This window comes from Cydia pomonella, chromosome 23 (genome assembly GCF_033807575.1).
Source record: "Cydia pomonella isolate Wapato2018A chromosome 23, ilCydPomo1, whole genome shotgun sequence".
In the NCBI taxonomy this organism is placed as follows: domain Eukaryota; kingdom Metazoa; phylum Arthropoda; class Insecta; order Lepidoptera; family Tortricidae; genus Cydia; species Cydia pomonella.
In genome coordinates this window covers 5,122,396-5,138,658 of record NC_084725.1, presented here as the reverse complement: position 1 = coordinate 5,138,658, position 16,263 = coordinate 5,122,396, and the positions used below count along the sequence as shown (strand labels likewise).

The following is a 16,263-nucleotide window of genomic DNA, read 5'->3' as shown; positions in this document are numbered from 1 at the left end:
TCGGAAAACTCATTGGTTGATACAAGCTAGGGTTTGAACCCGCGACCTCCGGATTGCAAGTCGCCTCTTTTCACTAGCACCAGCGCGTTTTAATAAAAGTTAGAAAATAATAATAATAACCATCATGAAGTCAGTCTCACAAACGAAGGGAATTGTGATCGACCTTAAGTCGCTTGAGGAATAAGCCACACGCGCCTCCGCTGCAGCGTCTAGGCACGGCTTGTCCTGTTGGAACACTGAGCTGAAGTATGCAGCGAAGGCATCCGCAGCACCCTGTCCACTCATCATCTCCCCGTCAAACCGAAAAGAATCATCACCATGCTGTCGTTCCCTTTTTTTGTCCTGGACGTAATCCCAAAACTTTGCTGGACAATTCACAATACTATTTTGGAGATTAATTAAGTATTTTTTTCTTTTTTTTATACTAAGTCGGTGGCAAACAAGCATACGGCCCGCCTGATGGTAAGCAGTATCCGTAGCATATGTACGCCTGCAACTCCAGAGGAGTTACATGCGCGTTGCCGATCCTAACCCCCTCCCGCCCCTCGTTGAGCTCTGGCAACCTTACTCACCGGCAGGAACACAACACTATGAGTAGGGTCTAGTGTTATTTGGCTGCGGTTTTCTGTAAGGTACTTCCCCAGTTGGGCTCTGCTCTAGATCTGGAATGACATCCGTGGACGTAGTTTAAGGACGTACCCGGGTCCTTATGTGTTGCTTATAAGTTTTATCAATTAAATACTTCACATGCGCTCTATAGTATTTAAACAACTGTCTATTAAAATCTTTGCCCTCCCTCCTGAAACGCTTCAAATGGAAATATTCGAGTTTGATGTAACTTATAATCTCTCCAGTGTACCATTTGGATAAACGTATTTGGAATGGTACATGGTACCTAGAGCGATTTTTTTAGGGGAACAAAACGATTGATGCAGGCGTAAAGTTTGTCATAGAACATTTCAGCAGCACTATCGACATTATTGGCGACTAATAGATCGGTCCAATCAGTAGCAGAAAGGGCCAAATACAGTGATTCGTAGTGAGCCCTGCGCCAGTCCCAGTCTGGACAGGAACCCGCACGCGGGCGCGGTGCCACCGCCGGCAGCGGAGAACGCATGCCGCACGGCAGTGTGGCTGAAACCATAAGTGGCGGGTGGTATGCATTCATAGGAACTAACATTTCATCTGTTCCCGCGTATACCGTGACTCTTGTACAGTCAGCGTCAAATACTTTGTAGCAGTGAAAGTGGCCAAATAGTTCGGTACACCATACTAAATATATGGTGTACCGAACTATTTGGCTACTTTGGTTGCTACAAAGTATTTGACGCTGACTGTATGTGGTATGAAATGTCCAATGCATAGTAAACGCTAAATGCCTTAACAATTAAAAGTTCGTGACTACAAGATACAAATACGTATATACGTATTTGTATGATTTGATATGACATATTTTTTTTATCAAATTCTATAATAAAAACTGTATGTAATTGCATGATTTCTATAGTAATCTAAATTGTATTTTTTTTTCTTATTTAATACTGTTAAAAGATGTAATGTTTTGAAAAGGTGTGTCCCGCCGAGTTTCTTGCTGGTCCATATTGGGATACCCTCCTACAATTGAGGGGGGATTTAAATCTTCTCGGGTCAGAGGTGTAGGGTTAGAGCCGGTGTAGCTTTATTTGACGTTCATAAGCGCATTGTAATATGCCTACTTGAATAATAAACTATCTTTAAGACTATTTCGGCTTTCGTCCTGATACTAGTCCAGTGCAGTTCACTGTTAGTTGTTTTGAAAAATAGCTTGTTTACTTTTGAATTATTCTATAAAAAAGCAGTATACATTTTTGTCCAAGCTTAAACTGCATTTCTTGCTTTCATACAAGTAAGTTTTCATACAACTCTGAAAAATACTTAATTATATTTGCTCAAATGCAGAATAGAGATTTTCTGTATTTAAAATAAATTATATCACACCATGCACGAAATAAATTACCAAATAAATATTTAAAAAACGTAGACAACACTTATTTTTTGACACAAATCCAATTTTATTAATAGGATGGAAATAAAAAAGTATTTGACCGTGACGTCGTAGCACTTCATACACCGATGACGTCACGGTCAAGTCACCTACTTTTTTTTTCATATAAATAAATAAATATTATAGGACATTATTACAAAAATTGACTAAGTCCCACAGTGAGCTTAATAAGTCTTGTGTTGAGGGTACTTAGACAACGATATATATATAATATATAAATACTTACAAATACTTAAATACATAGAAAACACCCCTGACTCAGGAACAAATTTAATATCCATGCTCATCACACGAATAAATGCCCTTACCAGTATTTGAACCCGGGACCATCGGCTTCGTAGGCAGGGTCACTACCCACTAGGCCAGACCGGTCGTCATATAAATTCCAAATTGGCTTATTTTTTTGACTGTTCGAAAAAATAAACTGATTTGACTAGCAGGCAAATACCCTATTAAATATACATTGAATTATTATTGTGCCATTAACCATCTACAATAAATACAACACTGTCTTATATCAGCACATAGGGTCGCGACCTATGTGATATCTGCGCCCGTGATAATATTGAAAAAACCCACTTGATATTAAACAATTGTGTTTGTCTTTAAGCTGTATTTTAGGGTTCCGTAGCCAAATGGCAAATAACGGAACCCTTATGGATTCGTCATGATTGTCTGTCGGTCCGTCCGTATGTCACAGCCGCTTTTTTCCGAAACTATAAGAACTATACTGTTGAAAATTGGTAAGTAGATGTATTCTGTAAACCGCATTAAGATTTTGACACAAAAATAGAAAAAAAAAAACAAAACATTTTGGGGGTCCCCAAACCATAGAACTGAAACTCAAAAAATGTTTATTCATCAAAGCCATACGTCTCATCTATGGATAGGTCTTCAAAAATGATATTGAGGTTTCTAATATCATTTTTTCTAAACTGAATAGTTTGTGCGAGAGAAACTTCCAAAGTGGTAAACTGTGTGTGTCTCCCCTGTAACTTCTAAAATAACAGAATGATAAAACTAAAAAAAAAAAAAAAATTGATGTACAGTCAGCCAAGAAAATGGTATACCACTTTCTTGGCTGACTGTACATTACCATGCAAACTTTCATCGAAAATTGGTTTGAACGAGATCTAGTAAGTAGTTTATTTTTTAATACGTCATAAATGGTACGGAACCCTTCATGGTCACCTATCACATAGGCAGGCGTTTGACCACGATCACACCTGATGGTAAGTGATGATGCGGTCTACGGTGGAGCACGCTTACCTATGAGATACCTGTTTACTCTAGCCTTGAAGAGATTCAGATTGTACTCATACGGAAACACAGACTCGGGCAGGGCATTCCGCTCCTTGGCAGTTCGCATAAGGAATGTTGAAGCGAAACGCTTCGTGCGTATTTGTGGAATACCTACCATGAAGCGATGCCGAAGTGCCGATTGTCTGGTAGTCCGATGGTGAAAGGGGACGGAGGAATAAGGTTGGTCAATTCCTCGCCACACTCCGAAATGTATCCTATAAAAGATCGTTAGGCTGGCAAGCTTGCGACGATGCTCCAGACTTTTAAGTCGAGCATTCGTCAGATCGTCGTGATTTTGTCTATGGGTTTACAGAAGTTGCTAAAATTAGATTGTTTAACTTAATCTTTGTTTGCGTTAACTTATTAAAAAAGTATAACAAAAATTTAATGTATTGTTATATAATTATACTAGAATATTATAGAAATGGGCCAATTATGGTTTGCCGAATACGAGAATATTCGGTTCATCTTTATCATTCTAATAAACCACTTGAAAATGCTTCAATTGGGTTAGTCAAATGAGTTTATTTTTTCGAACGATCACGCGCCATATTGCGGAATTCCATTGGAACTAAATTTTTTATACTAAACTGAACTGTCACCATATACATGAGAATAACAGCGCCCTCTTGACAATAATCATATATTTCTGGCCGGGCTTTACCTTAGATGAATCACTTCCTAGGTAATTCCCTAGAATCACTGGTGAAAAAGAAAGTTGTGTAGGGTCTTACATTTTACAGGTGTTGTAACAAGACAAATACAATTTAAAAATATTCTCAATATTCGGTACTTTAACTGAAGCTCTCTTCATATGTACAACTACCTATTGCATATAAAACGTACAAATAAAAGTGTTTATTTTATGCATCGAGGTTTGTTTACACATGTCTCATTACTTGTTTGGCAACATTTCCTTGGATGTGATCCAAATATTTTATGTCACATATGTGAAGTGATGAATATGATTTATGTTTTTTTTTAATATTCAGTGATCGGAACTATGGGAGTAAAACTTTAACAAAGCGGACGTAAAAAAAGTGCTTATAGCCTTAAACATATTCGAATATCTATGACTGTAAATATTTGTATGGCTGTAAGTACTATACTATTCCTATCCCTATGGACATGAATATTTTTAGGGCTGTATGCACTATTTTATGTCCGCTTAACAAGTTTTGTTAAAGTTTTACTCCCATAGTTCCGATCACTGTTAATATTCAGTACAAAACACTTTAGTGTCAGCCCAAATTCATTGTTACTTACAACATTACTATAGATGGAATGGAAGCAGAGTCGCATCTAACGTAGGTATTTAATTTGCTTCATATTATAACTGGAGAGAAAGAAGTAATAAAACTGATGGCTTTTAAAAAATTACAACTATTTTTATACGGATATAGAATGAACCCAACGTGAAAAAAAAAATTAGTTACGATGCTTTCAATTACAGTTATGTAACTATAACGACTTAATGACAGACTCATTAAAAATCAAATTTTGCAGTAACAAAATAGTTCGCATCCAAATGAAATAAGAAAAGTATCCTGTTTACATAACTGTTTCAAAATTAATCTCAATATCATGTGATTTCAGGTATTTTTAATCTAATTCATAATTTGCGGGCAGAGATTAATTTCTTTAGCACAAATAAAATGAAGTCTATATTTTAATTTCTCCACCCAATCATGTGATTAGTATTAACTACATTATTTAGCTTATCAGCTTAAGTATTCAATTATTACGATAAAACCAAATGCTTAAAAAACATCTGACCAGCACGAACTTCCCTAAACATAGCATTGTAATACCTTTACAAAAATTACGGTCTCAGTCTCGGCACGCTCAAATGACCCCCCAGGGTGCCGAGCGGTTTAATTACCGTATTCTACATTGTTTACGAAACTAAACCTGAAAGAGTGGTTTGGAACTCTGCTTGTAGTGTTTCGTGACTAAAATCATGAACATGGAACCCTCAATATGTGGTCATAGTCGCATGAAAGATATGCCCGTTCATATAGAAACCGAACATGCGCTCCAACGAAATGTGCACAAACGCCATTTGCGCACTAATTTTCTGGCCCACTTCGTAGTGCCCGTCTTTACGAAGTAACATGCATATAAGTTAATGATTTTAATCTTCTTCTCTTTCTTCTATAGAATCTCCCTATATATAGAAGAATAGTTTGAAATATGAAATACCATTGTACTTCAATGTTGAAAAAAATTAATTTGACTCGAAAAAAAAACAACACGTACCTACTTAGCATTAACTTTAAAAAAAGATTTAAAAATCCAAACCATTTTTAAGCAAACAATTAAGAAGCAAAATTTTGTTGTAACTGACCTTTTGTAACAATGTTTTTTTTTTTTCCACAGTCGCTGGAGAAGGCGCTAAGCAGCGACAACTCGCTCGAAGAGCGCACAAGGCACGTGTGCGAAGCGTGGCGTCGCGTCTACAGCCTCTACCAGCACTCTGCGACCTCCACACATCCTCACCTGCTCAGCTGGCTACAGCGACACACCGCCAACACTGTTCTACAGGTGAGACACTAAGCAGCGACAACTCGCTCAAAGAGCGCAAAAGGCACGTGTGCGAGGCGTGGCATCTACATCCTCTACCAGCATTTGGTGACCTCCACACATACTCACCTGCTCAGCTGGATGCAGCGCCACACCGCCAACACTGTTCTACAGGTGAGACACTAAGAAGCGACACTCGAGGGCACGTGTGCGAGGCGTGGCATCGCGTTTACAGCCTCTACCAGCACTCGGCGACCTCCACACATCCTCACCTGCTCAGGAAGTGTATGAAAAATGATAACTGAAAGGAAATAAAAATCTTGGGATACTTTTTTTATTGCGAAACATACCATGTGAAGTTATAGGTCACAATACAAAGATATAAAATAATTAATAAAATAAATAGCATTTAAACGAATTAATTGATAAAGAAGCATACATTTCAATTTGGTAGGCGTCAATTTAAACTCTATTATACATTCATTAATTTTGCTACACATTTAGACATGTATAAGTTACCTAATCAGTATTGTGGTAGGAGTGTTAATTGACTACAGATAGCGAGTGGCTATAGCCAGAAATCTCGACTCCGAATGCGAGAACAAGTCCAGTGTAGGGTCATAGAGAAGAATATTGATGTGATTCAAGGCCACGTACAGAGTAGAGTTGCTCAGATTTATTTTACCGTTAAGGACCAGAAATAGCGGCCGTCGGCGGGGACGGAGAGAACCTCTTATGTGTAGTGGTACTTTGAGTGATACCAATTGTAACAACGAAGGATTAGACAATGTGCCTCGTATCAGTTTAAAGAAATATTTTACCATAGCAAGTCGTCTACGCGTTTCAAGGCTTTGAGCTTGGGTAAGACACCATTCCTAGTACAAAGAGTGAATTTTATAATATAAATAACGGACAGATATTTTTTTTAATCTTTCAATTAAGGTAACATGTTTTTGATAGTGCTGATTCCATATGATGCAGTTATTTTCCAGCACACTGCGGACATAGGCGTTGTAAAGTAACGAGATAACATGGTGCCTATTCAAAAGTTTCGACTGCCTTAAAACGAACCCAAGAGACTTACGCGCTTTGTTACAAATTTGCACTATGTTTTGATCGAATTGTGACTCGTGAGTAGAAACAACATAAAAATGCCCAATTTAAAAAAGTGTAGTGCACACCTTTTAACAAAATGGCCCCACCTAACCCGAAATCTTGCACTTGTGGGGCAAAATCAACATGCTTGCAAAGTCGTATATCATAAGGGTTCATTTAGACGGCGCGCGAACTCGCATGCGGTTTTAGTTACATTCACTCGCGGTCTCTAACGATGCATGTTACAGCTTTCTCTGGCCTGACATCCTAAGAAACTTACTCCAAAATTACGGATATTTAAACTAACCAATATTTTTGTTTCAGTCAAAATGGGCTAAGAGCAAGAATGAGCACACACGACTCGCAGACGCGATCGACGCGCTGGTCGCCGAGGCGACAGCGGCGTCCGCGGGCCGACCACAACATCCATGGGAGCAGACTTTACTGCAACGGGCTGCCTGGTTCAAGAAGGCCTTGGAAAACCCTTGGGACAATCCTGTTCTAAAGAGTTTAATTAACCCTAACAGCGAGCCGGTCACAGATCAACAGGGTATGTGAATGGTTTTTTTTTTTGTTTTTTTTTTTTTTTATATTCAGGATTACAACAGCTTATAATAATTACATGTGCAATTTTAAATTTTAAGTGTATAAAGCCAATTACAGTAATCCACAAGGTCAAATTAGCTTGTCGCATAAACATTCATGGGAGTATATCCAACTTCTGACGGGCCACTTGATGTTGGAGTATCCTTGTGTCCCAAGGTATCCTGTCTGGAGGAGATGGAAAAGTGAGCAGGACAACACAGTAAATTTTAGTTAGTTACATTAGCTTAGGCCACAGCAAGAAGCAAGAATGAGCAAACACGACTCACAGCGGCGTCCGTGAGCCGAACACAACACACAACATCCACGGGAGCCGATCTTGCTCTAATGGGTGGGAGAACCCTTACGACAATCCTGCGCTAATGGGTCAACAGGGTAAAATTTTGCTGATTGCATTGGTGTTGGGTTGACAACATCCATGGAAACAGATCTTGCTCCAACGGGCTGCCTGGTTTCGCCTTAGAGAACTCTTGGGGCAATCCGGTGCTAGAGTGCGGTAGCGGTGCGGTGCGGTAAGGCGACTTGTTCTGTGTAGAATCCACACTACGTAATCCACGGGTCCTCCCGCTTAGACGCTTTTTTGCACATATATTTTCATTAATTACGTCAAATACTAAGTCTCACAATTCTCAGTGCTAGAATGGCTGATCTCCGAGCACGGCATCGTGTTAGTCACCCGGCTGCAGCGCATGGTGGGCGCGGGCAACTGCGACGACCTGGCGCTGCTGCTGGCCTCCGCCGTCATGGACCGCGCGCGCGCCGCCGGCCGGCGCCTGGAGGACGACGGCTCCGACCAGAAAGGTGAACACACTTCCAATATACGTCTGCTGGCTTAGGGCAAGTTACACCGTTTACGCAGAAAAGCTGATATCCGAGTACGGCATCGTGCTGGTGACGCGGCTGCAGCGCAGGTGGGCGCCAGCAAATGCGACGACCTGGCGCTGCTACTCGCCTCCACCTCTCGCCGCCGCCGAACAGAACGGTGGGGAAGCACACTTTGGCCTCGATATAGGTACAGAATAAATAATAGTATCACACACTACGCCCCGCCCCGAATGGAATTACCTCATCCTTCGGCAGTACTTTTCGTTAGCAAAGCAAGGCGGTGACGGAAAGTTCGAAAAAGTGCGTGTCAAGTACCCATGTCAATTTAAAGTAAATAACAAATTTATATTGCACAATGTTGCCATGATTACCTCTCTAAGGAGTTTACATATACAATACCCACATTGTTGAGTATATTCGGACATGACGTGCGCAATCGACCTGCAAGGTTATTGTGGAAATTCTATAAACTGGACGTCTTTCGACATTTTTTTCGTATTTTTTATATGAAATCGCGTGTCGCTGTGAAAGGCAGAGGTAACTTTTAAACCAACGCGATTTTGCGATGTTGGAAGTCGAGGGATAATGTTAAAAATTGAGGAATGTCTTTCAAAAGGGCTTTTCTTGTATGGTTTTGATGGAGAAATAAGCTATTTTGAAAAGACATTCCTCAAATGTAATACATTTGAGGGGTGTCTTTTACAACAGTCTGTTTTTTTTTCAGTCGAGGAAGAAGACGGCTCGTCGTTTGTCGCTGTGCTAGAGAGAGAGGCAAGCTTCACGTCAGAAGAGTGGGCGATGTTGACGGACATCGAGCTTGTTCTACTGCTGAAGACTGATAAGCGACCGCGCTGCATCGAGCTGGTAGGACTCATTATACTTATACAGAGGGAGACAACACGTGTTAGAGAAAGAGGCAAGCTTCACGTCAGAAGAGTGGAGATGCTGACGGACATCGAGCTTGTTCTACTGCTGAAGACTAACAAGTCTCCTGTTGACCACGAACGCTGCAAAAGGTTCGAACCATTGGGATTTATTTTAAATTCATTAAACGCGATATAATCTGTTTACCTAATTTTATCTAATGAGTAATTACCGCGGTTCCCGATGGTTCAATCAGTTAATTTATGTTTTATCGCTTTCTTTCAAATATAAAATCAAAAATACAGAATACGACAAACCTTTTGCCTATCGCACGCGGCGCGTAATCGTGAACCTTGTCGGTACGCATGAAGGTCGATACTGGACTGTAGCCGCGCGTGACATATGACGTCTTTGGCGGTCAAAAGATTAATAGCCAATTTAGGTTTATGAATAACGCCATTGGTTGTTATTATATTGCTACATTAATTTATTTCAGGCGAAGCTCACCCCTCTGAGGCAAGGTTACAAAATGGTGGAGCGGCTCCGCAAACGGCTCGAGATGTCGCCGCGGGACAAAAAGCTGTGGAAGCACGCGAAGGAGGTCGCCATCATTGTCACTCAGGTACGAGAATTGTGTCAATAAGTTTTTGGCAAAATAAAATTTTTGGTACCTGCTTTTACCACTGACTGTACTTTTCTTTCCACGGGCGACTAATACTCATCGAGACATTTCTAAAAACTCCAAAACATGATTCATTTGCATTGTTTGTATCGCTCCTGCCTCGATCTTGAGATCAGCTCGATGGTACCATAATATTGCATTATCATCCAATTTATATATGTATGCGAATTTTCAGCTTCATCTGAGACCGGGAACTGGGTTAAATTTTACTTGCAAGTTTTCGCCCATACAAACATAGGTATATTGCAAGTTAAAAATAATAGCTTGTAAAAATCTCATATCTTATAAAAGAATCGCAGAATTAAGAGATGATGGAAAGATTTTTATAAAGGGACATATTGATAATTGCTACGCCAACACATACCGTCGTCGTCAGCTTGACCATCTTCAATGACATTTTAACATCAGACTGGATCACCGAGTCCAACTGTATTTAGTTTTGTGGGGCAATGAAATAAGCATACATTTTTAGGGTTCCGTAGCCAAATGGCAAAAAACGGAACCCTTATGGATTCGTCATGTCCGTTTATGCCACAGCCACTTTTTTCCGAAATTAAGAACTATACTGTTGAAACTTCACACAAAAATAGAAAAAAAAAAACAATAAATTTTGAGGGTTCCCCATACTTAGAACTGAAACTCGATTTTTTTTTTACATCAAACCCATACGTGTGGTGTAACTATAGATAGGTCTTCAAAAATGATATTGAGGTTTCTAATATCATTTTTTTCTAAACTGAACAGTTTGCGCGAGAGACACTTCCAAAGTGGTAAAATGTGTGTGTCCCCTGTAACTTTCAAAATAACAGAATGATAAAACTAAAAAAATATATGATGTACATTACCATTTTTTTTTTTGACGGAGTGGGAATGCATTTACGCACGGTGTGTGGGACTCGCCGCTCCTTTCCCCTTTCCTGGCAAGAGGGGGGAGAATTTGGCCCTACCCACTAAAACCCACTCCGGTGTTTCACCCACTTTGCCGTTTATGAGGGCGCACTGGGATCGATGACATTCCACCACGGCGCCCTCCGACATGATGTACAATACCATGGTACGGAAGCCTTCATGGGCGAGTCCGACTCGCACTTGGCCGCTTTTTAACCCTTTGAACGATTTATGTGATAAACATAAATGTCACTGATACGCATAGGTCCCGGATGTAAGCGAGTTAATGTAAACGTTGCTTGAAAGCGTGAAGGTTACTTTGACAGCGTCCGCCACATAACACCTATAGTTGTCCCTGGCGCTGAGGGCACGACTAGTGACGACGACTTTTGGGCGTTTTGGGCATTCAAAAAGTTGTTTTTTAGTAATTAGTTAATAAGAAGCTTTCAAGTGGGTTCCGACATTTTATAAAGTTTGTGTCACAGGTGATTATCGCGCGCTGTATGGTGGTGAGCAGTTGCTCAGGCGCGGGGCGCGACGCGCTGTACTGGTGCGCGCGCTCGCTAGCGAGGCTGGTGGAGCCCGCCCGCCTGCGCAGCGTCAGCACCGAGCTGGCCCGCCTCGCCGCCACGGCCAGGCATCTGCACACCTTCTGCGCCGCGCTGTCTGCCGAGGTACTGACACACAGACTACACAGAGACCGCTGTACTGGTGCGCGCGCTCGCTAGCGAGGCTGGTGGAGCCCGCCCGCCTGCGCAGCGTCAGCACCGAGCTGGCCCGCCTCGCCGCCACGGCCAGGCATCTGCACACCTTCTGCGCCGCGCTGTCTGCCGAGGTACTGACACACAGACTACACAGAGACCGCTGTACTGGTGCGCGCGCTCGCTAGCGAGGCTGGTGGAGCCCGCCCGCCTGCGCAGCGTCAGCACCGAGCTGGCCCGCCTCGCCGCCACGGCCAGGCATCTGCACACCTTCTGCGCCGCGCTGTCTGCCGAGGTACTGACACACAGACTACACAGAGACCGCTGTACTGGTGCGCGCGCTCGCTAGCGAGGCTGGTGGAGCCCGCCCGCCTGCGCAGCGTCAGCACCGAGCTGGCCCGCCTCGCCGCCACGGCCAGGCATCTGCACACCTTCTGCGCCGCGCTGTCTGCCGAGGTACTGACACACAGACTACACAGAGACCGCTGTACTGGTGCGCGCGCTCGCTAGCGAGGCTGGTGGAGCCCGCCCGCCTGCGCAGCGTCAGCACCGAGCTGGCCCGCCTCGCCGCCACGGCCAGGCATCTGCACACCTTCTGCGCCGCGCTGTCTGCCGAGGTACTGACACACAGATTACTATGCATTCAGTTTTTTGAGAAATTTTCACTATGACACCGATGCATTAAGGTGGTTTGTTTACAGAGGCCTACCGCGAAACGCGAAAATCGTTTTTTTTTTTAATCTGCTTTTCAATTGCTCGAATACGTGTTTCGCGGTAGGCCCTCTGTTTGTACTAGTGGTACCCCCTACGCAGTGTTTTGCATAATATTCCCTATTATAACAACATTGTATTCTTTCAGTGCAAGGAGCTGAAAGCGGACGTTTTGATGAAGCCGTTCATATGCGAGCTGTACGTTCGCGCCATCACCGCCGGCATGAACGAACTCGAGCAACTTAAACTGAAACCTGAAACGGTAGTTTTTAATTTATATCTTACAACCATTTTATGTGAAAACGGACGTTTTGTCATAAGCCATTCATATGCGAGCTATACGTTCGCGCCATCACCCAAATAAATGTCATATATGAAGGAAAAACTGACAAAGGCATCCAGTGTCCAGAGCTGGCGATCGAACCAGCGCCCTCTGTTTACGCAACACATGCGTAAAACACTCGGCTATCCGGTCACGTTGGCACGGGTCGAAATTTCCATCATACAACATATCTTCGTACAAACTGTGCCACTATTATCCCTTGGACAACGGGACAGGATAACAACACCAAGAAATTTGATTCGCCCAATGACACAAAATAATGAAAAAATTAAATTTGAAAACAGTCCTGATCTGATTTTTGTTTTCTCAGGAATCGGAGGCGCGGCTGTACGAGGAGACGCTGGCGGGCTGGTTCACGCAGCTGGGCGGGCGCCTCACGGACAGCGTGCGCCTGCGCGCCGAGTGCGCGCTCACCGCCTTCAGCGTGCACCCCGCGCGCAAGCTGTACGAGCGCGTCGCCAGCACCGTGCCTCCCCCCCGCCTGCCCCAGGTCAGTGCCGAGTGCGGCTCACCGCCTTCAGCGTGCACCCCGCGCGCAAGCTGTACGAGCGCGTCGCCAGCACCGTGCCTCCCCCCCGCCTGCCCCAGGTCAGTGCCGAGTGCGGCTCACCGCCTTCAGCGTGCACCCCGCGCGCAAGCTGTACGAGCGCGTCGCCAGCACCGTGCCTCCCCCCCGCCTGCCCCAGGTCAGTGCCGAGTGCGGCTCACCGCCTTCAGCGTGCACCCCGCGCGCAAGCTGTACGAGCGCGTCGCCAGCACCGTGCCTCCCCCCCGCCTGCCCCAGGTCAGTGCCGAGTGCGGCTCACCGCCTTCAGCGTGCACCCCGCGCGCAAGCTGTACGAGCGCGTCGCCAGCACCGTGCCTCCCCCCCGCCTGCCCCAGGTCAGTGCCGAGTGCGGCTCACCGCCTTCAGCGTGCACCCCGCGCGCAAGCTGTACGAGCGCGTCGCCAGCACCGTGCCTCCCCCCCCCCCTGCCCCAGGTCAGTGCCGAGTGCGGCTCACCGCCTTCAGCGTGCACCCCGCGCGCAAGCTGTACGAGCGCGTCGCCAGCACCGTGCCTCCCCCCCGCCTGCCCCAGGTCAGTGCCGAGTGCGGCTCACCGCCTTCAGCGTGCACCCCGCGCGCAAGCTGTACGAGCGCGTCGCCAGCACCGTGCCTCCCCCCCGCCTGCCCCAGGTCAGTGCCGAGTGCGGCTCACCGCCTTCAGCGTGCACCCCGCGCGCAAGCTGTACGAGCGCGTCGCCAGCACCGTGCCTCCCCCCCGCCTGCCCCAGGTCAGTGCCGAGTGCGGCTCACCGCCTTCAGCGTGCACCCCGCGCGCAAGCTGTACGAGCGCGTCGCCAGCACCGTGCCTCCCCCCCGCCTGCCCCAGGTCAGTGCCGAGTGCGGCTCACCGCCTTCAGCGTGCACCCCGCGCGCAAGCTGTACGAGCGCGTCGCCAGCACCGTGCCTCTCCCCCCCGCCTGCCCCAGGTCAGTGCCGAGTGCGGCTCACCGCCTTCAGCGTGCACCCCGCGCGCAAGCTGTACGAGCGCGTCGCCAGCACCGTGCCTCCCCCCCGCCTGCCCCAGGTCAGTGCCGAGTGCGGCTCACCGCCTTCAGCGTGCACCCCGCGCGCAAGCTGTACGAGCGCGTCGCCAGCACCGTGCCTCTCCCCCCCGCCTGCCCCAGGTCAGTGCCGAGTGCGGCTCACCGCCTTCAGCGTGCACCCCGCGCGCAAGCTGTACGAGCGCGTCGCCAGCACCGTGCCTCCCCCCCGCCTGCCCCAGGTCAGTGCCGAGTGCGGCTCACCGCCTTCAGCGTGCACCCCGCGCGCAAGCTGTACGAGCGCGTCGCCAGCACCGTGCCTCCCCCCCCGCCTGCCCCAGGTCAGTGCCGAGTGCGGCTCACCGCCTTCAGCGTGCACCCCGCGCGCAAGCTGTACGAGCGCGTCGCCAGCACCGTGCCTCCCCCCCGCCTGCCCCAGGTCAGTGCCGAGTGCGGCTCACCGCCTTCAGCGTGCACCCCGCGCGCAAGCTGTACGAGCGCGTCGCCAGCACCGTGCCTCCCCCCCGCCTGCCCCAGGTCAGTGCCGAGTGCGGCTCACCGCCTTCAGCGTGCACCCCGCGCGCAAGCTGTACGAGCGCGTCGCCAGCACCGTGCCTCCCCCCCGCCTGCCCCAGGTCAGTGCCGAGTGCGGCTCACCGCCTTCAGCGTGCACCCCGCGCGCAAGCTGTACGAGCGCGTCGCCAGCACCGTGCCTCCCCCCCGCCTGCCCCAGGTCAGTGCCGAGTGCGGCTCACCGCCTTCAGCGTGCACCCCGCGCGCAAGCTGTACGAGCGCGTCGCCAGCACCGTGCCTCCCCCCCGCCTGCCCCAGGTCAGTGCCGAGTGCGGCTCACCGCCTTCAGCGTGCACCCCGCGCGCAAGCTGTACGAGCGCGTCGCCAGCACCGTGCCTCCCCCCCGCCTGCCCCAGGTCAGTGCCGAGTGCGGCTCACCGCCTTCAGCGTGCACCCCGCGCGCAAGCTGTACGAGCGCGTCGCCAGCACCGTGCCTCTCCCCCCCGCCTGCCCCAGGTCAGTGCCGAGTGCGTGCTCACCGCCTGCAGCGTGCACCCCGCGCGCAAGCCACAGGTCTCTTTCAAACATTCTATCAGTCGACAGCGGTATAGAATATAGGACTCGCTTAGGATGAAAAGAAAAAAACATACAGCCAATTAATATAGCTGCGGGCCGCGTCTACGCGATCCGGTCAGCATGATTTCAAGCTATAGGTTAGAGTCGTGTATGATCGTGTGAATACTGCTTAATTAAATCAAAGACTAACTTTTATATAGTTTTTTAAGTATATCATGCGTGCAAAAACAGCCTTCCTGAGATCCAGAAGCAATTGTTTTGTTTTCGAATTTGGAACCCTTAGTTACATAATAAAAGTTCAAAATAGATTTTGGAATATGTACAAAAATTTGTACTCAGGGTCTTAAGAGGTTAAATTGCACAATTGTATTGAATGAACGAATTTTGAATGGTATTGAATGGCAGAATAGTTGTGCCTTTAACGTTTAAAAAATAATTAAAGAGGGAAATTGATTTTGACGTTTTTGATGTGAAGGTTCGATTTGAGTGATGGTTCATGTTTAAATTATGATTATTTTACCTGATTTCCTCGCATGTTTGGAGAAAAGCACCATATAGGCCTCGGCAGGAACAGCAATTCGTGGATTCGTCTTCAAAATCGAAACTCATCCACGAATTGCCATTTCCCGGCCTCTGCAATAATGTACTATAACTACAATCAACTTCCTAATAACAATAAGATTACAATAAATAAAGTTACAATAACATAAGTTAATGGTTTAAATTTACAATAGTCTTGAAATCCACCAGGAACGAAAAGTCTTAGACAAATAACACTTCCTAATTCCAGGCCCAAGAACCGACTCCAGAAACCACATCGGAGTACGGCAGCTGGGCGAACGACAGCCGAACGCAGAGCAACCTCGTCAAAACGTCTGAGACCCTCCAGCTGAAGCAGTCCCAGCAGCACCAGGCCAACGTGCTGTCCACCGCTATCCTCACTGAGGGAGAGGCTTTGGGGTTGGAGACCGAGCTGTGTCAGGATCTGGCTGTTCTGCTCTCCGGGCCGAGGGTCAAGACTCTGTCGTGGGATATGGACAGGTTAGTGAAAGATTAAGGATACTGA

General features: G+C 46.6%; 1 protein-coding gene across 1 annotated transcript in view; it reads left to right on the top strand.

Moving 5' to 3' along the window:
* Positions 1–16,263, top strand: part of LOC133530791 (uncharacterized) — a 48,583-nt gene that overhangs the window by 2,320 nt on the left and 30,000 nt on the right. Inside the window, 10 exon segments of the mRNA XM_061868860.1 lie at positions 5,726–5,890; positions 7,289–7,514; positions 8,201–8,368; positions 8,427–8,557; positions 8,924–9,256; positions 9,753–9,878; positions 11,312–11,500; positions 12,387–12,500; positions 12,892–13,071; positions 15,988–16,238. Of these exon segments, the coding sequence (XP_061724844.1) occupies positions 5,726–5,890; positions 7,289–7,514; positions 8,201–8,368; positions 8,427–8,557; positions 8,924–9,256; positions 9,753–9,878; positions 11,312–11,500; positions 12,387–12,500; positions 12,892–13,071; positions 15,988–16,238 (1,883 nt within the window).